We start from the raw sequence: 24,543 nt of genomic DNA, 5'->3' as shown, positions 1-24,543 counted from the left end.
CACTAAAATTTTATTTACAAAGCAGAAAATTGTTTCTACTTCTAATTACTGTAACTTTCCTTTCAATACTGCTACAAAAAAGGCAGTTAAATGCCTCCCTGACATCCAATCCCGTCAGATCTTGGAAGCTCAGCAGGGTCAGCCCCGGATTAGTACTTGGATGGGAGACCTTCTGGGAAATGCCGGGTGCTGTAGGTTCTAGTCCTGAGGACTTCAATGTCACTGTCCAAGCTCGCTCGGCCGTGGCAGATGAACCTCAGGACTTAAATGGTTGGGCCAGTTCTGCGCACGCTGAGCCTCACCTGAAACTCCACTGCGCAGGCTGGAAGGGCACACCCACGTGGGGACAGCCCTTCCCAAATCTTCGTTCGCGAAGCTGAGCCACACACACACACACTGCTACAAAATCAAGATATAAAGAGGTATTTTTGAGGATCTGCTAGTGTTACTGTTCAAAAAAACCCAGCCAATATCAGTAGAATGGTTTTATTGTAAAAAAAATCAGCAATATAAAATATTTTAACACTATTCCTGTTTAAATATTGGTGACAAACTATGCATTTCCTCAAATAAAGTGCTATTTTTACACATAGGTATTTCATATTAACTTTTACTCCTGTTCTAAGCTTATATTATTGAACAGATAAAGTGTATTTTGGTTAAAGAATAATACAGCATTACTCTTCCTTTATATTTCTTCTAATGGAACAATTAAATTTTCAATTTGGATTCCTTTATTTGTATCCAGTCAATAGAGACATATTCAGTTTATATGTTTGTCCATGCAGCAGCTGCCATGATTCATGGTGGTTTCCATGCCTTCTTCTGTGTTTTTTGTTCTTGACTGTGCCAGTGTAGGTCTCCTATGGGTTGTCCATCTATGGACAAGGGCAGAATGAAAATATCCATCTTCTTGTACGGTCATTCCTTTTTATTGCTCTTCTGACTTGGTTCTTCTCAAATTCAGACCACTGATGCTCTGAACAATTCAATACTTAGGTGGAACTATAAAAGCAATCTCTTTATTATTTTTTTAATTCTTTGTGGGGTTTGTATTTTAAGCATGTTACTGCAGAAAGTTTTACACAGCTGTAGTTAGGACTAACTTTTCCAATTGTCAGTTGTACACTTGGATTTACTCAGTCAGATGCAAAACTTCACTGTAAGAAAAGAAGTCTTTTGTTCCAGTAGCTACCTTTTAGGAGAAAGAGCTTCTTGTGGTTTTAAAGAGCAGCCAGGTGCTGTAAGAGGAAAAAAAAAAAGTTTGAAAAGCTTCAATCAGGAAGACTTACAGCTTTAGAGAAGACAGGCCCACATTTCCCCATGTTCCCAACTGCTATACCAGAATCCAAAAATTTGACCCAGTAATTAATTTTACTCATCTTACATTATCTCCTGTATGGAGAAGGTATGAAAAGTCAAATGCCCATATGAAAAAGTCATCTACTGCCACAAACCTTTCCATTATCCCTGTTTTCTCAATGTGTACCTTTTCAGCAAGTGACTATCTGAATCCTGCATGATTTTTATTTGCAAGGCTATATTGATTTTGCTCCTATTTTTACTTCTCATTCCACAATCTCTAACTTCCTCCTCTAGAAAGTTTCCATTTTATATTTTTGACTCTGAATCCAGAAGTGAAAAGTAAATATAAAAACTACTCTCTATCTGCAGATACATATGTGTAAGTATCTACCAATATGTAACAAGAAGCCAGAAGATCAGAATTTCCATAAATTATGAACTGAGCGGCATCATATTCTTTTTTCATCATAGGCATAGTTACTATTCATTTAACTTTTGTCTGAAGAATATTCAGTTTATTCTTTTGGTATCTAAATCCTGCTTTTGTTCATTGCCTCTGTCAGATATTGGGGTGCTCTCTTTTATTCCCACCTGTTACAAGTGTTTAGATGGGGGAGAGCAGCTGGACACCTGTACCAAGAGAAAAGGCTCACCTTTTCCTTTCAAGCATTTCAATAAACGTGGTATTAGAAGACAAATTAAGCAAACTGGTAGCCAGCATCACCTCCAACCAATCTTAATGGTTTTTTCCTCATAAGGTTATGAAACACCTTACGACAAAAAGAACATTGTGTCCTTCAAGGTATAAACTTTGGTTGTTCTCTTGCATTTTTCATGTCATTTTTGCAGAAATGGCAAATTCTGTTACAATCCATAGACTTGGGAAAGGGAACTTCCGTGAAGTGTTTCCTTTTTTTATCACAGATCTAACACGTAACACTTCCTTACATATCTATTATAAGTAATATACAGGATTTGTACACTTCTAGAGGAAATCATTTCAGTTGGTTTGCTCCTTTTTTTTTTTTCACAGAATCCACATGAGCTTTTTTTACCTTTTCATTTCTGATTTGGCAAGTTTGTGCTGAGATGCAACTCCTTCTCCTCTGGTGTAATTTCTTTCAATTAATCTGCAGACCACTGCCAGGTCTGTTTGACATTTTAATTATGCAGTTGATGACTGCATCAATCTTCACACACACACCCAAAATAAACTAAACAAGTAGCCCTGGCAATTAGGCATTCAAAAAGTCCAATCTTTTTTTTTACCAGAATCATGTAAGCAAAAAGATCACCTCAAACTACAAACAGAAACTTTTCCTGGGGTAATGTAATTCCTTAAATCCCATTTCCTGGGAAATCTGGACTATGCTGCTACTTGCTGTTTTATTGAAGTTGAGAGTCCTGACAAAGGAGGACCATTTTGTTTCTCATAGCAGTTATTTTGCCTCATGCCTCCAAGGGCTGGTCATCCACCCTAAAGGGTGAAGCAGCAAGCTAATTCTGTGTTTGCTGGACACACGTGACTGCGTTATAAGGAAGCAGTACCTTCCTAGTAGTTTCTCTCATCAAGGACAGAGTGATTAGCATGCACTGGAAATTTTCCAACCCATAATTTTTTCCCTTGGAAACTACAGAAGTGTCAAAACCTGCTGTAACCTTCACTCTTGGAATGAACTAATTTCATCGGAATTTTCTGAAGGTGACCAATTCATTTCCATTAAAAAAAGAGATGGAGGCATCCACATCTCCCACTATTATAAGCTACACTTCTGAAAATGGAAGATCAAGTTTCTTTCCCCACTGCTTTTTCATTTCTGAATCTTATGGATTATATTCTGATTGTATTTCACTTTTTCTTTATACCCCTACAGGCTGGAAGCTTCATAAAAGCAGAGCTACACTGACAGCCACTCTGGTTTACGTATAAAGCTTTCAAAACTACTCAAAATATTGAGGAAATCACAGTGATACTAACACAGCTGTAAGAGGAGGACATTTCCATTATCCTGTGAGCTACATCTGGCTTTCTAGAAGGGCAAATCACAATGTAGCTTTCTTGCTAATGATGTCCAGACAGGCTTCTAGAAAGGGCTGTAGAGAAATGAGTAGTTGTGGAATGTGCAAAAAGCACGAAAATTTCACATACTACTTTTCAAGCACACCACAGGAGGCAGCCAGTTACAAATGACAAGATGTCAATCAATGTGTAAATCGGAACAAGCTGGAGAAGTAAGTTCACATCAGAAAAACTAATCATATTCACCACGGAAAAACGTGGGAAGCTTTCTTTATGTGGGGAGTCCAAGATATCTTAACCTGAGCTACGAGTAACAAAGAATATGAAACAAATACACAAAGCAAGTAATAGCAAATTTCTAAGCCAGATGTCCTAGAGAAGCACAAGGATTAAGTAGCTGAACAGCTGTGTACAGAGCACAGGTTGTTGTTTAAATTGCCACATTAACTGAGATGTGATAAAAATGATGCTGTTTGAATGGTTCAAGAGGAGATGCAGGACAACAGACTAGTGAAATGGACAGTAATACCAGGCAGACTAGCAAAAACTGCAATAAAGAATCAGAAATTTTGTGCGAAACAAAAAGGGATTTGAGAAGTCTTGCCTCACAAACCTACTGGAATTCCTTGAAGGTGCAAACAGTTTTATAAGAAAAAAGAGGTCCACATGATGCCTGGATTTTGACAAGGCATTTCACAAGGTCCAAGGTTAGTTCTTAAGACAATAAGGAACCCACAGGGTAAAAAGAAAAGTTCTTGTGTTGATAAATCATCTGTTAGGAAGGCAGGGGACAGAAGGTTGGAGGAAATTGTGATTTTTTCCACAGTACAGAAATTCACCTCTAGCATTTCAGAAGGATCTGCAGGCAGATACTCCGGATATGAACAGTATATTCAATATATGATTTTGAGAGGGCATACAGTGTGACGGGACAAACCTTTCTAAGTTACCTATGTAAATAAAAAGGGCAAACAGAAGACTTCATGTGACATCAGTGCCTAAACAGATAGATAGATGATAGATAGATAGATAGATAGATAGATAGATAGATAGATAGATAGATAGATAGATAGATGGATGCATACAAGAGACAGGAATGCACATCAATCGTTAACCAGGAAAGCAGTTAACTAGCTTGTTTGTCACATTCTGCCTTCTAGCCAGCATTAAATAAGAATATTCATACATTTGGATATTAGGAAGAATTTCTTCACAGAAAGGGTGATTAAGTATTGGAATGCATTGCCCAGGGAGGTGGTGGAGTCACTGTCCCCGACGATGTTTAAGGGCAAGACTGGACATGGCACTTAGTGCCATGGTCTAGTTGACAAGGAGGTGTTGAGTCATAAAGCTGGACTCAGTGATCTTAGAGGTCTTTTCCAACGTATTCTGTGATTCATCCTGTGATTTTCTGATTCATTTTTCAATTAATTTCAGGTGCTACTTACACTGGGAATGACCTGGCGGTCGCGTGTTACTAACACTGCTCTCAAAGGAAGAGTGGAAGTTGTGTATAGTTTCTTGTAAAATCTGTCTCTCTCGACCCTGTAAAAGAGCAATAAAATAAGGTATTCTTAACTTTCTGTTTAAAAAAGGAATTTATGAAGAGTTCAGAAAAAATGTCTAAATACATGTCTACGCTCAGTATACTATTAGAAATAATAACAAGTCCTTGATACATATATAGAAAACCTTGTAGTAATCTCTTCCTGAAACTACTAGACAGCAATAGAAATATTTTTATTATTTATCTCTTTATAGCATGGAGTCATCCACCTCCCCTAATTTTTAGCCTCATCATTTGTTACTGTTGATGTTAACTTGGGGAAATTATGTTTTGTTTATCCAAGCTTCCGCTATTAGAGAGAGAATGGCCCTCAAAACTGAAAAAGCAGCTTAGAGTTGTCAGCAGACCTAATCAAAGACATGTTCCAGTACATAATTCTTCTGACAAGAATACTGCTTACTGTATACCATTCTTAGCAAATTTGTTTATGTCATTATAAAATTCAAAGGCAATAAGTGTAAGAAATGAGAGAAGTGTTATTTACCTAATCACAGAGGAATAAAAAACTGCTACGCTAACCAAGGGACACCCGCTTATACTATACTCTCTAGCTGGACTATCACAGCCAGGAGATTTCTTTTTGGCATCGTTGAAATCAGTATTTGGTAACTGCAATATTGCTCATGTTTACTAGTAGCTTCTTCTCTATACTAGGAAAAGAGTGTATGAAAGAGAACAGAGAGTATCACAAAAGAAAATATTTTTCACTAATCAAAAAAGTAAATATTTTTGAAAAAAAATCATTTAGGTTTTTTAACATCTGCAACTGAACTTCAAAATGCATGTTGAATTAACAACACAAACAAGCCTTGAAATAATTTACTAAGTATAATACTTCAAAATGTACCTTTCCGGCATTCAGTTCAGAAATAGCCGCCAAAATTTGCTGCCTTGATCCATCAGTTTTGATACCCAGCTCTTTCAGATCACCATCAGTAAGTGTAAGGAAGGCTTCCATATCCACCTGCATATGAAGAAAAAAAAGAAGAAAAAAAAAAGACAGTAAGACAAATTCACCTATGCAGAGATTGATATTTATCATTACAGGTTAAAAGGGGTTTGTTGGGGTTAATTGTACAGACTTACTGTAAATATTTTGTAAACAAAATTTTTAAAGAATTACCAGCAAACAGTATGTGTTATACCACTCTCTTGTAAGGTTTTTAATCTGCTGTTAATCATTCAACTAACTATGATAGTACATTTAAAATTTTAATGGATTTTAAAATCTTTTTCAGACAAGCTCTATTAATATAGAATATACACTGTCCAGAAAAAATTCCTTTACCTACAGTAGCAGCTAGTTGAATAAGCCTAAGATTTCTCTCTCTTCCTTTCTTCCCTCCTTCCCCCAAGTACTTATGGAGTTTCACAATATTGTGTTTGTTTTTCTGATGTCCCCTGAGAAAAACTCATGTTTTGTTCATATATCAGTTTTTATTACAACACCACATCCATAAGCCTGTGACAAGAACAAACATCTAAAAATTTTGTATTGATATAAATTTCACACATAAAGCATATCAATTTCTACATGATGCTCCCTTTCCCATCATGCAGGGAACAATAATAACCGAATGTATTGGGATGCAGCTAAATAGTCTGTATTTGTGGTGCCGAATCCTGAACTCTGCAGCAACATCAGTTTACTGTATGTCCATTCACTACGTTTTGCTTTGACCAAATAAACATACAGTATTTGCTCATATCTGATACTGTCTTAAAATATTGTAATGAATTAATTTTAGTTATTTTCAGCAATATTTCCTTTAATTGCATCCCTCAGCAACTCACTGCCACAGGCCCCACCTACAGGGATGCCTACATTCCCCAGTTTAACTCTCCTGTTGCTTATTCATAGCAGATAAAGAAGATAAAGCAGCCATCTCAGTGATCACACCCTGCTGTTCTCCCTCTGCAAATGAGGGTCCAGCTGCAATTCCAGGGATGATACATTCTGTCCTACAAACTCTTTAGCCACATTGGATATAGACATATATAGAAAGAGCAGAATGTAAAAACAGAGAAAAAAACCAAAATCCTGAAGCACCTATTTAAATTGCAGGTCAAGTGCAAAAAGCTCTGATATTTGCAGTATCCTGAGGAATGCCATGAATATTGCTTGGCTCATGTTTCAAGATCCTCTGCAACCAGAAATGGTTATAAAACTTTAAATCTGAGATTCTGGATCACAATTCTAATGCAATGAGTGTCACACCTTACTTTTTCTAAAACAACGTTAAAGAAAAATCTTTTTAAAAATACATACCTCCTGTTCCTCAAAAATAGGCTGATATTTCTCAAGAGACAATTTTTTAAGGATGCCAGTCAGCTCATCTGTAAAAACCAGAAAAAAAAAGAAAACAGCACCCATAAGGATCAGAAAATATTTTAATGATCTCCACATTATGAACTGCTGAAAATAAATATTAAAACATACATTCCATACAGTCATATATGGTAACAAAAAGCCCAACACGCTTATTCTCCATCAGAAATTGAAATATTGGCTTATTCTGTTTTCACCTGCTTCCATATACTGTAATTCTGTCCAGCCTTACCTTGCTAGCATAGGATCTTTCTACTGTATTGTCCTTTCTTCCTCATTAAAAAGGATCTTACAAAACCAAACCACTAAGGGCAACTTACACAGTCCGATGCCTAAAACGCAGGTGCTTGGCCCTAGATGGCTGACGCAGATCGTGCAGGTTACACAGCAAATCTCCTCAAGCAGGCAAGGAACAGAAGAGCCTATGACTATGTCATCATCCAGGAAGGCAAACTGTAAAGCAAGCAACCACCCAGCCACTCACTCAAAACACCGATATAACACAGGTCAATCTCAACCTCTTCTCCTTAAGTGCCTGACATCAAGGCAATCTTGAAGTCCAGCTAAGATGAAAACTGGACAGAATTTTAGTTTTATATGCTTATCTTCCAAGGCTAAGAGCAATAAATATTTGCTTTCCTCTCAAAGTCTAGGGAAATTAAAAGTTGGAGGACCTTCCTATACATTTAAAATGTGTTAAAAAGCATAAACGCACTTTCAGAATAACATGACATTATGTTTCCATTACATGCCACCTCTCTGAGCTAAGGATTTCTTTTTATTGCTTTGCTGTCACAAGTGAGTAATTACCTTTTTTTTCCCCACAAATACCGAAGTGGTCAGTTAAACTAAGAAGTTGAAGTCAAAACTAAGAACATGAATGATTACATTATACAATAAAACAATATTTAATATTCCCCACATAAACTCACTTGCATTTTAAAGACATCAGTAGTTCATTACCTAATGTAATTTTGTTTTATTTATTTCCCTTCTTAGTCTTTTGGTTGTCTTTTCGTTCACCATCAGTAGAAACATGCAAGAGAATCTCTCTCTCTAAGCTTTTCAAAAGACATCAAGTATCTTGAGATAGACATACTTCTATGTACTATTGTGGAAGACCCTACTTGAGTCTTATTTTCAGGGTTTCCTTGGGTCTTTGTTACCTTAAGCTCAATTAACTTGGTATGCTTAACACGATTTGCAAAAGTTGGCATGGTCTCAGGCTAAAAGCTTTAGTACTGTGAGGTTAATCCACGGGAAAAGGTAACCATTTTTAAAAATGTTGCATGAGAACTTCTTTACACTGATGAAAAATATCACCTTACAGAAGGAAGACAGAATTTTCATTAGAAGACCTTAAATACATTGTTAACGTTTTTTTCTTTTAGTTTGTTAGTTAGCCTTCTCATTTTCCATCATGCTGGTGAGCTTAAACTGTAGGCTGTGATAAAGGAAGAAATTTTCAGGGTCTCTGAGCTCAGTCTTGTTGTCATCAACAACTATAACTTAAAACACCTTTCCCACACAGAGAGGATGATTTCAGCAGTAGGCCCTTCATGTTTTCTCTTCCTCTTCTCCTCTCCCAGTTCCTGTATTATTACACCAAGTTTGAACAAAATCTGAAACCTCTGTTTTACAACTCTTGAATAACCTGTTATTTCTCCTTTGCTTTATCACTCTCCTTTGCTCTACTCTTGTCTCCTTACCTACATCCCTGGAGAAAGCAAAGGTTCTTGGAGCTCTTAATGCTTCTGCCATGATATCCCTATTGAGGACCTCCATTTGCACTACTCTGTAGTAGCAAGGCAAGATTACCTTTCTCCAAGTTTTCAGAGCCTCCTTTTACTCTCACATGGTTTCGTCTTTCATGATTCTCTACATCAGTGGTTCTCAGAGTAGGGACAAGCTGTTGATGGTCCACCAAGTGGTTGCCTAAAGAGAAACAAAGCACACCTCTGAACCCTGCCGCCTACTGTTTCTCCATAGTAGTTTTCAACGCAAATCAAGTTTTTACATAATTTAAGTTGACTTGAAAGAAAAGTTAACATTGTAAGCCTTCTGTACTTATTCTTCTGATTACTACTTGGCATATCAGCACTTGTACTGTTGTTGCTGCTGAATCAAACCACAGTAAGAGAAGGCCTTGAATTAAAGGTCCATTTAACTACAAAAGCTTACAAGCACAATGAACCCAGAGCTACTCAGGCTTTTGACAACCTTTCCTCTGCTACATAGGGAACTCACTGTATCATAGCATTAGTGATGCAGTCACAAAGCCCAGTTTCACTGGGTGAGATAAGAACAGTTCATAGCTTAGGGAATTCCCCTTGTTATACAACAGTGAGATCTCTCCCTTTTATATATTTCTAAATAGACAACTCTTATGTTATCAAGCCAGCAATATAAAATGGCACAAACTAAATGTGAAAGGATTTTCTCCAGCAGTTAGTACACTATGTCACAGCTAAGCCATAAGAAGGGGACAGAGAGAGGGTCAAGTATCACCTCTCAAATGTGTCAATGGAAGTACTGTCAGTGTCAAATGGAAGTATTGTTTCCATGGATAAAGTTAGCATAAATGAAAACAAGCTAAAATCAATACAGACAATATCAGAAAAAACAAAACTAGTACAAAGTGCCTTTTGCAGAAATTAGGTAAGGTGCTTCCACTTCTTGTTGAAAAGATTCTGAGTCAAGTTATTTTTTTCCCACATTTTTTGAGATATTTACAGAAGAAAACAAAGTTACTGAATCCTGTTTCCAACGCAGTAATGTGACTTTTTACAATAGTGTTGTACTGTGAACCTAAAAGTTTAACTTAAAAGTAATAATCTTACTGGAAAAGTAATAACGTTATTATTCTTTCTTATGACTGTAAGTTAAAAATAGGTCAAAGTAAGGCTATTCTTATAATTTAGAAAAATAAATGCAATATAGCTTTTAATTAATAATCACCTGATGTAGCTATGACTTGCTATGAATCTGTCCTAGTTAAGCAGGTGGGACCAGTTTATCACTGTGTGGGTGTGACCAAAGCTGTGTGTTCCAAACCCTCCATGTAATTTCTCATGAACTGTTAACAATGGACCATTTGCAGCAGCTGCCCAGGGCACACCTGACCCCTCAGGCTGCAAGCTCTGTGTTAAAGAAGCCTGTGAGACACCAGCTGTAATAACTGCCCTCCGGGGAGTTGTTAGCACCTTCACACTCAGCCTGAGGGGGTCATGTCTGCTAAGGGGCCATCAACGATTCCAAAAATACCCCATGACTCACAGAGTTAGATTACCCATTGTGGAACTCCCCACCCTGGGGGAGGTACTGGGCATTCCCACTGGAACTAGAGAGTATATAATCTTGGGGTTTGGAGACTTCTGGACCACTTGTCGGATCCAGAGGACCACAGAACCTCAACAGGACTGTGACCACTACTCTCAACCAGACTGCAACTGTCATCTGCACCAACAGGTTTTCTTCCTTCCTTTTACTTTGAACTCAGAGGAACCACATGGGGCTCAGCACAGGGGCTAAAGAACACCATTCTGCTTGTGTCCTGGGGTGCTGGGTTATACTTCTGGGTTTTATGGGTTAAAACAAATTAAAGAAATAAATCGAGCTGTCTCGGGGGGGGGTACACTGTAGCACCTGACCCTTTGGGCTCAGCATTTGTGTGTGCAACCATTGGCCTGTGCATTTGTAAGTGTGCTGGCCTTGGCTCAGGGCTTCCCCTGCAATGATACAAAATTAAATTCTCCTGTAGTTACAATGATCCACTCACCATCTTCTGTAATAGTACCACTGCTGGAACCATTGCTTTTGGCCTGTCTGTGAGAAGAAGAGAGCGAAGACTCTACGTTTTGAACCTTAGGAGATGGGGAAGGTGATGGGGAAGGTGTGAGAGTTGGTGATGTGCTTTTAGATGTAGATGAAGTCCTGGATGGAGGTCTTTTGTTCATCTCCAGTTTTTGCTGTAGTTAATGATACAATCATTTCAGTTAAAAAAGACCAAAGATTTTACCTATATATTATTACTTAAGTTGCATATCATTTCTGCAGAGCACGTAGTCACAATTAGAAGTTCCTGTTCGATCCATACTGAAATAATTGGAGCAATACTGATTTATCCCAGATGAAAGTCCGTCTCCTCAAATTCATCAAGAAAAATACATTTATTAAAGCTGTAATTTTGTAATAAGAAAATTATTTCTTGTAAAGCAATACCGCACACAAGCACAATTATTCTTTTTTCTAAAAAGACTATCGTGGTTTAAGACCATCTGGCAACTTTGTACCACATGGCTACCTGCTCACCTACCTCTCCGCTAATGGAATGGGGAGGAGAATCAAAAGTAAGAATTGTAGGTTAAGAACAGTTTAATAAAAGAAACAAAGTAAAATACTTTGAAAACAGGTATTTTCATTCAGAGATTTAATTAAATAAAGCCTCAATTAAAGCTTTTCAAAGCATATCAGATGCTAATTTAAAGTAGCACTTTATGCTGGATTAAAAAGTATGTAGAAAGCATGAACTAAGTTTTGGGTGCATTAATCCCCTTGCTGCACTGGAACAAAAGTTTCCAGTCAACCCTTAAACATGTTATTACCTAACCTGAGTCAAATGATTCAAATTTATTAAGTAGTTTGTAAATATTTAACACATTTGGAGGCATGGAAAACAAGAAAATACATGGAGTTAAAATAAGGAATAAGAATATATATATACTCAAACTATTAACCTCATCTCCTGAATTCCTCAATCTACGTATCACTTCATACATTTTCATGTCTACATTATATAACCCAGAAAGATGATTTTTTTCCCAGATTCCTGAATTCAGAGTTTAAATACCTATTTGTCACTCAGACTGCTACAACAAGCACATAACAAAATTGAGCTGGGTAACAATGCAAGAAGTGAGAATGACTACAGTTCCTGTCTGCAATTTTCCTTGTGTGCTGTGGCATAAAGGGAACTTTTCTAGTTAATGACAGAGATGCAGATTTAAAAGATAAAGCTTCTTTGAGTGGTAATATTCTTCCATTACTCTATCCTATGTCAGAATATAATACTTATTTAGCCCTGCATTGAACTTACTAGAAATAATGCAGGATGATACAAACTTGAGAGGTCTTTGGAGAGCATCATGGACTCATTTCAGTTTTTTGTACCAGATTTCCCTCTATTTTGTTACTGGCCATTTGAGTTTCAGAATTGTCTTCACTCTCTAGCAAGTTGTCTGTATATCTTTAAATTGCATCACCTTGTAAATTGCTACTCAGCTTTTCTTTTCCTTTCCTTAAAGCCCGAGCAATCTCACCCCTCATGGCTAACTTTTGCAAAACTGATCAGTGTAACACCATTACATTTTTAGATCAGTTATTTCCAAGTTTAGACAGCATGATCCTAATGGGAGGGCACAAGGCATTCCTCAATGGATATACACATTATATTTCCAGCATTTACAGTGTTGATTACAACAACAAAGCAAGCTGTTAGCTTTTCCAGTCAGTGTGGAGCCATATTTGATTGTTCTCCCAACAGAAACTGATGCTTCAAAGATCACCTCAGATGTGTAATACACGAGTATCCATAGCAAGATCCACACTGATTACATGTTTTGTTACTGGTGGAGAGAATGAAATTTGTCTAGACATCTAAGCAGAGAGCAGCAAAAGAGCTGTTGCTTTCCCAAAACACTGGCATTTTTATTTTAAAATCTTTTCAACAGTATGATGAACAGCCTTCCCAAAAGATGATCTGCAGCACATTCTACTTTACTACTTTTTTATTCCCCAATGTCTTCCACTCTGAGTGGAAAAATTCCCTGGTGGCAGCACTGTTCTAAGAACAGGCCCCAGGATCTGTAGTGCAAAGCTCGCATACATAGGTGTTATTTCTTAATGGGGTAACTAATGTAACTGGAAAAAAGTAAGATTTTTTCAGGGGTCACACAAGCAGCTCTTCTGAAATTATTTCCAAGCTAAAAACAAGCTCAGAGAACGTGCTGAGAGTTTAATTAAAACATACTGGTCAGATGACCTCTGAAAGAAACAGCATTTGGTAGCTGCTCTACAGAGGAGACTTTAATGAGGGAAGAGGATGATAGAGTGGTTTTGTCTATGGGAAAAAGAGAGAGATCATTTATAATCCAGGGAGCAGTTACATAGGATAGAAAGGGAGGAAAGATTATTATATGCAAAAAAAATCAGTATGAATCCATAGATTTTGGTGGTCCAACTGGGTTACAAATTTTAGCTCCCAATTTCATCTTTGAAGACCAACCAGTAGTCCCTCCAGAATCACAACAGAACAAAGCGACTATTCATGGATTGTTTCAGTATTGCTAGTTTCTTTTTCTGATTTTTATCCTCCAGAAATTTCCATTCAATTGCTGAATAACTTTGTAACTTCATTTATCATTTATATGTACTGATTAGATACACATATTAATTTATTTTTAATTTATTTTCTGGCCAGTTTTGTTTTCTCAGGCAAAACTTCAAGAATCTCATTAAAAGATGCAAAGAAAATTTAAAAAAAAGGCAAAACATGCTGTTTGGAGACGACATAAGGAAAAGATAGAGAAATTTTGCTCTTGGTCATGTATTCCAACATTTCCAGAATACCAGGCATAAACCCCAAAATATGTACTTTCTTTCTCTTGTTCTCTGAAATTCAGTGTTTCCCCATATGAATAAACCCCATGTATTTCTCAGTAACCTATCACATCTTCTATTAAGATGCTTTCTAATTTATGTCTCCGTAGATTTCGAGGATTTAAAGTCTTAATCCTTAAAAAATTTGTACAAAGTTGTGAACTTCAAAGCACATACACAAAAATGTGCAGATCATGAGGGTAAAGCTATTTCAGAAAACTGACAGGTAAGTCTGCACAGATAATACGGCCCATGCTGGAGAGCAAAATCCAACTCTGATGATGACACACTGTTGTTAAAAATCACATGTTGTGGATCAGACTGAATACATGCATATTGCTGTGGTCTGCATATCCTGGTGCAAATTATGTCATGTTCTGCATTTACATTGAGCCTTTGAAGGGAATCTAGCTATATCACTTCAAAGTAAAGTCCAGGAATAACTAAAATAAAACACTGGAAGTGGGCCATAGAAAGAAATAATGAGAAACTAAACTAAAGAGCAGATCTACTCTAAGATCAAGTATTTTGTTTACTGTTTTTTAAAACGGAATGAAATTAATAATAAAGCAAAATAATGTTTTATTATTAGCTCTGATCTTCTGTAGGTTTGTGGAGCTGAAAAGTTTCCACTACTGTTAACATGTGTTTAATCATTTCAGGCTGTGCAATGTCATACACCAGCCATCCATGACTGAGACATGACCTCTTAAAATTAACCAATTTGGAAGTACAAAATTTACATTTCTCCATACCTTTACCTGTCCATTGCCAACAATCTGAGCACACTGCAAATCAGACAGAGTGGATGAAGGAGTTGACTGGACTGGACTGTGATGTTGGCTGGGTTTCTGTTCAGGTAAGCCTGCGGCTTTTCTTCTTTGGGCTGCAATCTGGGACAAAACATTATCTGCACTGCCACCTAAAAGAAAAAATATAATAAAACCAGTCAAGGAAACCATAATTTTGAAATACTTGTTAAGTCTCAATTCTCCCCTCTTTACCACCACTCACTTAGATTTAAAAACTGACTGGATGAAGCAAGAGAGAACTGTAAGGTTCAGATCTGTCCAGCAGCTTTCAGAAAAAGGAATCAAAATCAACTGCAGAAGAGAGAAACCAGTCCTGACTATAGACACACAGAGCTGACTTCATACTCTTGAATATAGATTTCACGAGCCACTTCACCACATTGTCTTCAGTAGCTGCCAGGTACAGTGTTTGCAGCTTTCTTTTTAATTGAAAACTGATTTTTATTTTAAACAAGCAAGCAACATAGGTAAGAGTCAGTGCTAAGAAATGCATGTTGCAAAGAATCAGCATCCCCGTGATCCACCATGGGTGGACTCAATAAAATCTGCATGTTCTTCTGAGACATGGGGTGACCAATGAAGCTTATGTAACAGATGCTTTTGTCCCTTATTTAAGTGTTCAAAGTCCAATCCTGCTTCAACAAAACGTAGAGAAGCTTTGCTCTATAGCTGTAGAAGCCCTCAAAAAAGGTTTTATCTTTTATCATCATCACAAACACTAATTTTTAAGCTGAACCAGATACAAATTACTTTCTTACTGAAAATGGTACCTGATCTGTTATGCAGCTCTCCTCCATGCCTGTTAATTCCTGCAATGTTATTGGACCCACCAGAAGAATGGGGAGAATGACTGAAGTTGTTGGAATTCGAAGGAGATGCCGGTCTTCTTGCAAATGTTGGTAATTTGACTGGTCTAGCACCTTTGCTAACAGATGTCTGCAAAACAAAATGGAAAGTAATTTTCTTTCTCAATTGAGCCAAATAAAGATCAAACTTCAGCTGCTGTTTTACTTATCCCACATTCTGAAACTTTCGCTGAAGAACAAAAGGAGTATCAGAAATAATCTTATTTTACATATACAAATATACTGAATATATACTTATATAAATATATACACAATTAATATAGAGATTCAACAAAAGAAATTACACCACAGAGAGCCATTAATTATTCTTAACCATTGACCAACACTAAATGAGCATTTACGATACACCTGAGATCGGAGATACAGAATATTAAGAGCAGTAGGAAAGAAAAAAAATTATCACATATGAAACTTCTTTCTTGCAGAATCCTGGTTTTGTCACTCCCATCTTATAAAAAAGCTACCACCTACTTCTCATCCCTCATACCTCTGCTTCTTATAAACTAAGCTGGAAAAAGTCACATAAGCTTTATCTCCACCAGTTGCATTTTTTTATTTCCTTCAATCTAAACAGCTTCCTGCACCATTTGATTGAATTTTGATAACTGAGGTACTACTGATCTACCTGCATGCTAGCCAAATCCTCAGCCACATCCTCCTTCATCTCTTTTGCTTTACACTATTGGCCACTTACCCTCCTGTTATGTTGCTTCCCTTGTAATACTCCCTCTTATTGCACCTAAATCACCTTACTGATATTAAGCAAACTTCCACTTACAAGAAGGAAAACAAAAAACCTTCCTCCTAAAATGTCTTCATTGTCCAGTTTCTAGAAATGACATAAACTAGTCCTGGTCTAGTAAAATAAACTTTTCTCTACACCTGTCTATTACTTCTGTTACAGTCTACATTTTGAGGAGTAAGCGCTTCTCCTTTTTCTCCTACTATGAAAGCAAAGGCTGTCAAGGTTTTGTTTCTTGTCTTTTGGTTTGCATTTTCACTAAAAACATTGTAGAATCAGGCAAGCTCCTTCTATAAAAACAGGAATAATTCAGACCCCTTCACAATTTAAGGCTTCAAGCCCACTTGATCACTACTTGCTACAACATTATCTATTGCTAATCTTTCAGAATGTTAGTCTGTATATTTGTCTCACTGATACTTCTTCCCTCTCACTCAGTTCCTAGAAATTGATCAACTCTCATTCTTTTTTTATGTCTCTGGTCTTTTTGTAAATCAGAGCAGTTTCCAACACACTCCAATGCCTGTACATACTTCGGCTGCTAAAAGACATGGATGGAACAGCAAAAAAACCCAGAAGTTGTTTCCTTTCATACAGAACTTTTGTTCCATTATGCTCCCTCCCAAGAGATGTACATTATGCCTAAACAGCACTGCTTAAAAGGACATGCCATTACTGAGACAGTGGGTTAAAAGTAATTTCTAATCAGAAACAGCGTGGCTCACTGGTCAGCATGGCCTGGATGTAACACAGTATTTTTGTACACATTTAGTTTCCTTACTGTATCAGAGTTGCCACTGCTGTTAAAATCATGCTTGATTGCTCTCTGAGGCCAGGCAGTTCTCATCTGTTCAGTTTTCCCATCTTTGCTGAGTCGTGTTCGGTCAGAATTCCAAAGCTCAAAACTTGAGGGCGGTAGGAAAGGTGGAATCACTGCTTTCAGCTTATCGCTGGGCAGCCTGGTAAATGGGGCACTACTTCTCACCTGAGAGAGGGAAACACAAAAAGGGGAAAATAAAAGATGGTGATGAGTTTTCAAAATTTTAAGTTAAACAAGAAGATGGAGACATGTGCATTTTTAAATATAACAAAATGGAAATGAGCCACGAAAGTAGTATTTTTTGAGGAAGTACAACACACAACGACAAATAATTCAATCAACGTTGTGGCACCCCTCAATATTACGCTTACTGATTTGACACAATAAAATACAGTTTATTAAGTGGCAGAAACTTCTCTCACTGGGCTAAGTATTTCTCAAATTGACTTTAACAAGAATATTAACAATTAATTTCCATAGAAATAACAATGTAGTCTTCTTTGTATTCCTAGAAAGGACACCTGGAACAGTGAACAACTGCCTGTTCCTGTTGTGTATGTTCTCTAGAAAGTGATAAAAATGACGTAACTTACAAAAGAACATAAAGAATAACCAGACATCACCAGGGAATAAGCTGTAGGAAACTTTAAAATTACAGCGTATCGAAAGAAGAAACAGAATAAACACTAATAAACATCTTGAGCTAAAATATTTCATGGTTGCCTCTGCCAGTGACTTCACACTTCCACTGAACCATGTTCCATCCATGTTTTCCCTCACATCATATAGCTTGTCAGCAACTAACCATCTGTTCCATTTATTTTACTAATTCACTGCTGATTAAACAAAGGTATGGTTAACTCTTGAAAAAAGTCAGTACAGCTCCCATACCATACTACTTGTAGTGCTTCCTAGTCGAAGAACTGCTGATTTATCACAGCCTAACAGTTCCTGTCTAGCAACCACAAACAGGTGATAGCTTCCTTTCCGAAAGTGACTTGGACGGGAGGTAAAAAACCTTTAAAAATTCTGGGAGCTGCATGACCTTCTGAATTAGGCTGACACAACAAGAACACTGCAACATACCATGGTTGTCAAAAATTCATCATCTTTTCCTCCTTTTGCAGTGTTTGCACCTGAAAAATATATAAATGGTGTTTTATTGTTTACATGCTCCAAGAATAGCTTATTGTTCTCAAACAGTCACAGCTTTAGCCTCAATAAGCACAAAGAACAAAGATTTCCAGTTACGCTGTCAGGCACCTAAATTAAACTTATGCCAATAGTCTTACTTTGCATCACAAATTGGGAGTGGGGTGTTTCATGGAGAGTTGTACAATTTCAGTAGATGCACTTTACAATTTAGGCTTTTTCAACTTCTCTTCAGAATTATTTAAATAAATTGGTTTTCACTACATAAATTAGTTTATCAAAGATACCAACACTTTTCAATGACCTGTCTCTATTCTTCTAATTAATGGTGCTGGCTGAAGAACAGTAACATGCTTGCATTAGCATTTTCCTGCTTAAATCATGCTGCACTCAGCATTCAGCATGATCAACAGTCAGGAGTACAAACACCTCTTTCTATATACTACAAATACATTACATGTCTTTTTGTTTCCATTAAGTTAAACAAGAACTAAATCAATAAATTAGAAATAGTATCATCTTTAGTACCCCAGGAGAGCTCACTTCCCATAAGACAACTCTGGCTTTACCACTAGCTTTGTTATTTGCGATCCGAGCTGTAGTAGCATCAAGGTTTCCAGAAGCGTCTGTATCACTCTGTGAAACTGCTTTCATAGTTGAGTTTAACGATGGCTCAGGCTCATCCGGAAAGGGCACAAACTGATTGGAAGGAAATCCATGGCGCAATGTCTGAGTCAACTTCAGCTTGCGGAAGCGATTGGACATCCTGCTCCACCAGGACTAGATTGGTAAGAAGACACAACAATTTAGTTCGGACTAAAAGGAAAGAAAGAGGAAAAGAAATGCATAATTAAGTAATCCTTAGAGCAGTGATAATTCTGTCAAGGAGTTTTTGAGACAAACTAAAAATCAATGTTAAAGTGGTTTGCAATTATCAGCAGAATCCTTCACCATAATTTGTAAAATCTCCTCCCTTATTTTTCAACTAGCAAATGCCTTACAATGTTTTTCCACGCTATCTGAAAAGCCAAGGTAGATAGAAATATTAGGGCAATTTGAATAGGGGATTTTTACAGCTACATAGCAAATAGTTAATATTCCCATTAACTTCCAGTTTCCCCATTGATTCTTACATTCCCAGGCATCAATGAACTGTCATGTCTATTTCTGGCTTTTTGTAAGTATGCATAGAAGCTTATCTGATCTGCATGAAACTTCTCCTTAGGATTTTAAAAATCAATGGCAAATTGGAAGAGTTCTGATAGTATTCTTGTTAAACTAAAGATCCACAATGCTGCTATGCAGATAATATACACTCTACCAGACCGGAAAGACTATAAACTGCAAAAGAGCAAGGCAAGGAAATATCATCTGTGAAAATAACTCAAACCTTAGGACTACTGTACCTACAACCTCCATCCATACAGGCATCACATATGTAGAAGTCGTTACACGGAAGTAAAATTCATTAAAGTATTCACTGACTTCCACATTTTTACAGGCAGACAATGCAAGATGCTTAAAGCTCTTAGCAGGACATTTCTCTAGACTATACAAGACCTATGCAATCTACATTAAAAATTATGTGGCTTGTAGGTAAATTGGTCAGATTATAAGTATATTCTGATTATTTCTTAGTAAAGTTTCTTCTAACCTTTCTGGAACACTTTTTTTAAAAAAGCAATATAAAAGTGATGATACTTCATCAAGACAGCTTTATGTGACAACCAGTCCAGATAACAACACTTTCCTACTTTACTCTCTATTTTTTAACCACCTCTTCTCAGAATACCTATTCTGCTCTCTTCTTGGCATTTAGTATTTTTCAACAGCTCACTGATATATGCCTTCTCAATTGTGATACAGAGAAGTAATATAAACGGTAAACTTATCTCCTGCATATTAATCTCGGTAGCAGAAGATGACTAAAAAGACTTTAAATCTGCAGATCATTAGTAATGGATAGAGTTCTCAGACCTCTGTATCTCTTTCGACTCATAACTAATAAAGATTTATGTTAATTTCAGCAACAAAGATCTGATGAAAAAAGGCAAGAGAGACAAGGAGCTCTGAGAAAGCAGTAAAACCCACACATAGCATTTAGTCACCTTCCAAAAGGAACTGAAAGGTTTGACCCAGAGTACAATGAATTTACAAAAGAGAGTGCTTGCACAACATGGTTTGGTTTTGTTCACTGAAGCCAGCTTGCTTCTGCAAGAAAGATTACTTTTGACTGCCTATCATCTCTGTCACTCTTCCTCATAGTGCTTCTGCGTCTTTATCATATGCTCACACCACAAACTAACCCCAAACAGAGTAGGTACAAGCCACTGTGTTACAAGACAAAAAACTGCTGATCTCCAGCAAGAAAAGAATGATACTGGACAAGCTCTTGTGCTCTGATGTTCACAGCACGATAGTCTTGAGCTCTGAACTTTTAGTCTGCTGTTGCAGGAGGCTGTGGCCTCTCCGTAAGCCTCTACACCACACCACACTGGTACAGAGGTTGGAGTAAAGGGCTTTCAAGTAGCCTGAAGCAGTCAAGTAACAAAAATGCATTTATGGTTAAAAATACTATCTATCAAAAGGCTGAAATCTAGCAGCAGTGGGAGAAGGCAACAGTATCAAAGAACTAGAAAAACGGTGTTGCCCTTGAGAAATACCTTAGACATTTTTAATACTAGGAATGAAGAATAAGGGACAGAATCAGAAATCTCTGCCCTCAAACAATTTCAATCTAAAATAAAAACTGAATATGAAAATTCACACTGCTCTAATGTTGACATTGAGAGTATAGCTTACTGAAGAACAGGCAGGAAGAAAAAAAGAGGAAATTTATCATATGGAAAAGGCAGAACTTTACTTTTGAAGCTACAAAATGGTGAGAAACAAAGCAGTTAGCAGTTCTTGTGTGAAAGAGGTAAAGAATGAGATCATGGATATCCACTGCATAATCATTAGGTAAAGGAATAACGGCCTGTACTGCATATAAATTACAAGTAAAAGAAACACATAACAAAATAAACAAAAGTGGTTAAAGAAGATGACTGAAAAGGGTTTCTTTGTTTTTAGCTCCAAAACCAGCCTACCTGTGATCAGATATTTTAGTATGAATACCATTAACAGGAGGAAGGCAAGAATATACGTACATCCCTTGCTTAACAGAGTAGGACTATTTAAATGAGCTTATACAAATGAAAACCAGATGATATTGATTAAAATTACCCTGGAGTAACTAGAGACAACATATCTCTGAAAAAATATTGCTTTCCATCAATAAAAGTTAAGAGCATGGAAGAAGTCACAGAAATCAGACAAAAGGCAAATGTGCAATCACTCAGAGGAAATCTAAAAATTTAATGATCAAAATGCTTACCATGAAAGGACATACTTGAAAAAACATACATCATCACAGCTCATATGACACAGCCAGCAAGAACAAATGTCGAGAACAAATCCCATGAAATCCATCTCCCTTTTTGACAGAGTAACCAGTCAAGTGGGAAGAAGGGAGGAAAAGCTGTATTGTAGCTTTACGTTAATTAAACTTTTATTGCATGTAACATTCACTGAACAATTGAGAAAAATACCATTCAAGTAAAATTAACAAAGGGAAAGGACCACAGCCAAAAAAAACCCAAAAACCCACAAAATATTAAGAAACAAATTACCATCAATTAGACTCAAGTGTGAAGTGAACCAGGAGTATAGGAATGCTCACTAACAACAGCAACAATGAAACAGAACATGTTTTGCACAGTCTGTGGAAGGTATCTATCTAATTTTGTGAGCACCTTCAATGCTCTAAATTTAAGCACTGCCAAACTGACGTTATTCATTATTTTAAGAAGAAGAAATCAAGTGTACAAACACAGGAAAGGAAGTAAAGTAGAAAAGAAGGTGTAGGAAAAGAAAAAAAAATCAGAGTCCTAACGAAGCAGAAACTAAGTGTAGATGTACAGCATCTTACTGATGCTGCTGCTGAAAAAAAAAGATGAATTTCACAGATGACAGCAGGAAACACACATCTGTGAAGAAGTTTTTGTATGTGATACTTAGACCCTAATTAGAATCTCATGACTCATTTTAGATTCCTCACCTTGACAGATAAAATACAAATTAAAAATAGTAAGATGTTTAGGAAAGAAAACCTGCAAACAAGGAAATTTTAATGAATCCTTTTTTTTTGGACTAGAAAAAATTAAGATTATGATAATTCTTTTAAGTATTTATTTATATAGTTCTTATAAAAATGAAGGTGGCCACTGATCAAGAATCAATCCACTTAATGGACAACAAGAAAGATATAGGTTAGATCAGGGAAAAAAAATTCTGACCATAAGAAGCAACAAGAAGTGGAACTGGTTGCTGACAAAAACCATGAGATCAGGGAATCTTCTACACCACAGTGAAAGAAGAGAGAAGAGAAACTTCTGGAAAGCGTGTTCTCGGCATGTTCACTCTGTTTCCTCAGGTAAAGGCAAGTGTGCCTCTTGATTTTCCTCTCATTTTCACATTTCCATGATTCTGTAGACCCCACATTCAGTTATCTGCACTGATCTTGACAGAAAAATGGTATACTGGCTCAGTGACCACAAACAACTCTTTTTTACAGTTCCAGCTCATCACAGAGCAGTTGTCTGTATAGAAATACTGTTGTTACAAAACCCAGGACAGGTCCCTCCCTCCAGGCTTCTCCTCGCATGCTGGCCAAAAGAAAGATGAGTGTTACAAAACCACTCTCCACCCAGACATTCTGAAAATATCATTTTTACCCTCTTTGAACATTTGTAAGGAGAGTAAGATATGTAACTTACTCACAGTCAGACAGGCTGGTAAATAAAGCCTTAAGCAGTGATGGAAGAAGGGACTATACTGGCCTCCAGGTTGTATACATCAGAGAACTATGTAAAATACAATTTATACTGAAAAATGCTTGATTAAGTCTGGTAAACACTGTACTATTTTGTAGTTTTGAGATCAAGTACTGAAACATTCCAAAATATTAACTTTGTGTCAGTACTCACGTGTGTGTCTTTGACAAATCTTTTATTTCACTTGATAATCTTTTACAACCTTAATTTAAGCCTTTGTGTCGTAACACTGCAAGACTTGCAATACAATCTACTGTTGATCTGTATTTCATAAAACCAAAAGCTATTCTTACAATTTCCCACCTAAGTTACTGCATTCTTAAATAGGCCCATCTAAATTGATACTGAAGTTGCATCATATCGAACAATGGCACAATCATATGAAAATAACCACCTGTTCCTTCATAATTAAAATTGCAAAACAAGTTTCAGCTGAAGTAGAACTTTAAAATGCTATTTAAAACTCATGTCAAAAATGGTCTGGAAATTCACTTGTCTGTTTCCAAGACCCTGATAATATTTATAGCTCAAAGATGACATCATGGACTCAATGAAATTCTGAGGTACACTGTAATTAAAAAGTATTCACCTAAAGAGCAATGGCAACTACAACAAAACTCTTTTTCCTTCTCTCGTGCAAACAGTGTAAAAAGCAATACCTTTGTTCAAGTGATATGCACTTATTCTAACTCGAGTGTTGCTTCCTACTGTACCACCATCACTTTTGAGTTAAGGATACAGCATGGCAGAGGACATATAAGCCTGAACTGCACACTCCTCCACTACTATTCGTATTCAAATCTCTGCTATGATCTCCTGTATTCCTAATGCCAATAACCTGCTCCCTTTTCTGGGTACAATAAAGTCTATTCTCTATCCAGATTTAAAATTAATATCCTAACGCAAATTAAGTTCAAAACTTATGAATGTGGTACCATTCACTTAATTATGAGATCTGTTTCTAGGCACAGAAATGCTTCAATGCAAACTCTTCCTTAAGCCTTCCCACTGCCTTGCCATCTGACAAAAAGATCAACACATGCTACACTCCATAAAACCAGGAAGCACCATCAACAAGGAATTCAGAAACACACAAGACATATTAGATCCAAAATACTTATTATCAATTACTTTCTCTGCTTATACATTACAGGAATTTGTTATTTAATTTCTGGTTTTTATCAAGAGGGAATATATTTACCTTTAGCCCTCCTTTGTCATCTGGCAACATTGGGACATTTAAGGATTGCCTACTTCTGGAACTAGGCAAAGATGATCTGTTCAGTTTATTCTTGTCTTTGTCTACCTGCATGCATGCTGACGCCAGTAGCCTTACAAGCTCTGTATCTAAAAGAAAGCAAATTAAGATAATGTTTGCTGTGTTTTAGTTTCCTGAATA

The 24,543-nt window shown here is 36.8% G+C and overlaps 1 protein-coding gene across 3 annotated transcripts in view; it reads right to left on the bottom strand.

The window, feature by feature from the left end:
* Positions 1–470: 470 nt before the first annotated feature.
* ANKS6 (ankyrin repeat and sterile alpha motif domain containing 6) overlaps positions 471–24,543 on the bottom strand; it is a 37,716-nt gene continuing 13,643 nt past the window's right edge. For 2 of the 3 annotated variants that reach the window (XM_071553528.1, XM_071553530.1), the window contains exons 6-17: positions 24,346–24,491; positions 18,840–19,050; positions 18,205–18,254; positions 17,080–17,283; positions 15,461–15,626; positions 14,634–14,800; positions 11,000–11,189; positions 9,040–9,156; positions 7,162–7,229; positions 5,740–5,856; positions 4,774–4,870; positions 471–1,241 (exon numbers count right to left, since the gene is read on the bottom strand). In XM_071553528.1, the coding sequence (XP_071409629.1) occupies positions 1,192–1,241; positions 4,774–4,870; positions 5,740–5,856; positions 7,162–7,229; positions 9,040–9,156; positions 11,000–11,189; positions 14,634–14,800; positions 15,461–15,626; positions 17,080–17,283; positions 18,205–18,254; positions 18,840–19,050; positions 24,346–24,491 (1,583 nt within the window). In that variant the 3' untranslated portion in view covers positions 471–1,191. The remainder of the gene's footprint in view (positions 1,242–4,773; positions 4,871–5,739; positions 5,857–7,161; positions 7,230–9,039; positions 9,157–10,999; positions 11,190–14,633; positions 14,801–15,460; positions 15,627–17,079; positions 17,284–18,204; positions 18,255–18,839; positions 19,051–24,345; positions 24,492–24,543) is intronic. The other variant, XM_071553529.1, reaches the window with a different exon arrangement.

This window comes from Pithys albifrons, chromosome 4 (genome assembly GCF_047495875.1).
Source record: "Pithys albifrons albifrons isolate INPA30051 chromosome 4, PitAlb_v1, whole genome shotgun sequence".
Classification (NCBI taxonomy): Eukaryota; Metazoa; Chordata; class Aves; order Passeriformes; family Thamnophilidae; genus Pithys; species Pithys albifrons.
The sequence above is the reverse complement of the archived record's forward strand: the minus strand, read 5'-3'. Positions and strand labels throughout refer to the sequence as shown.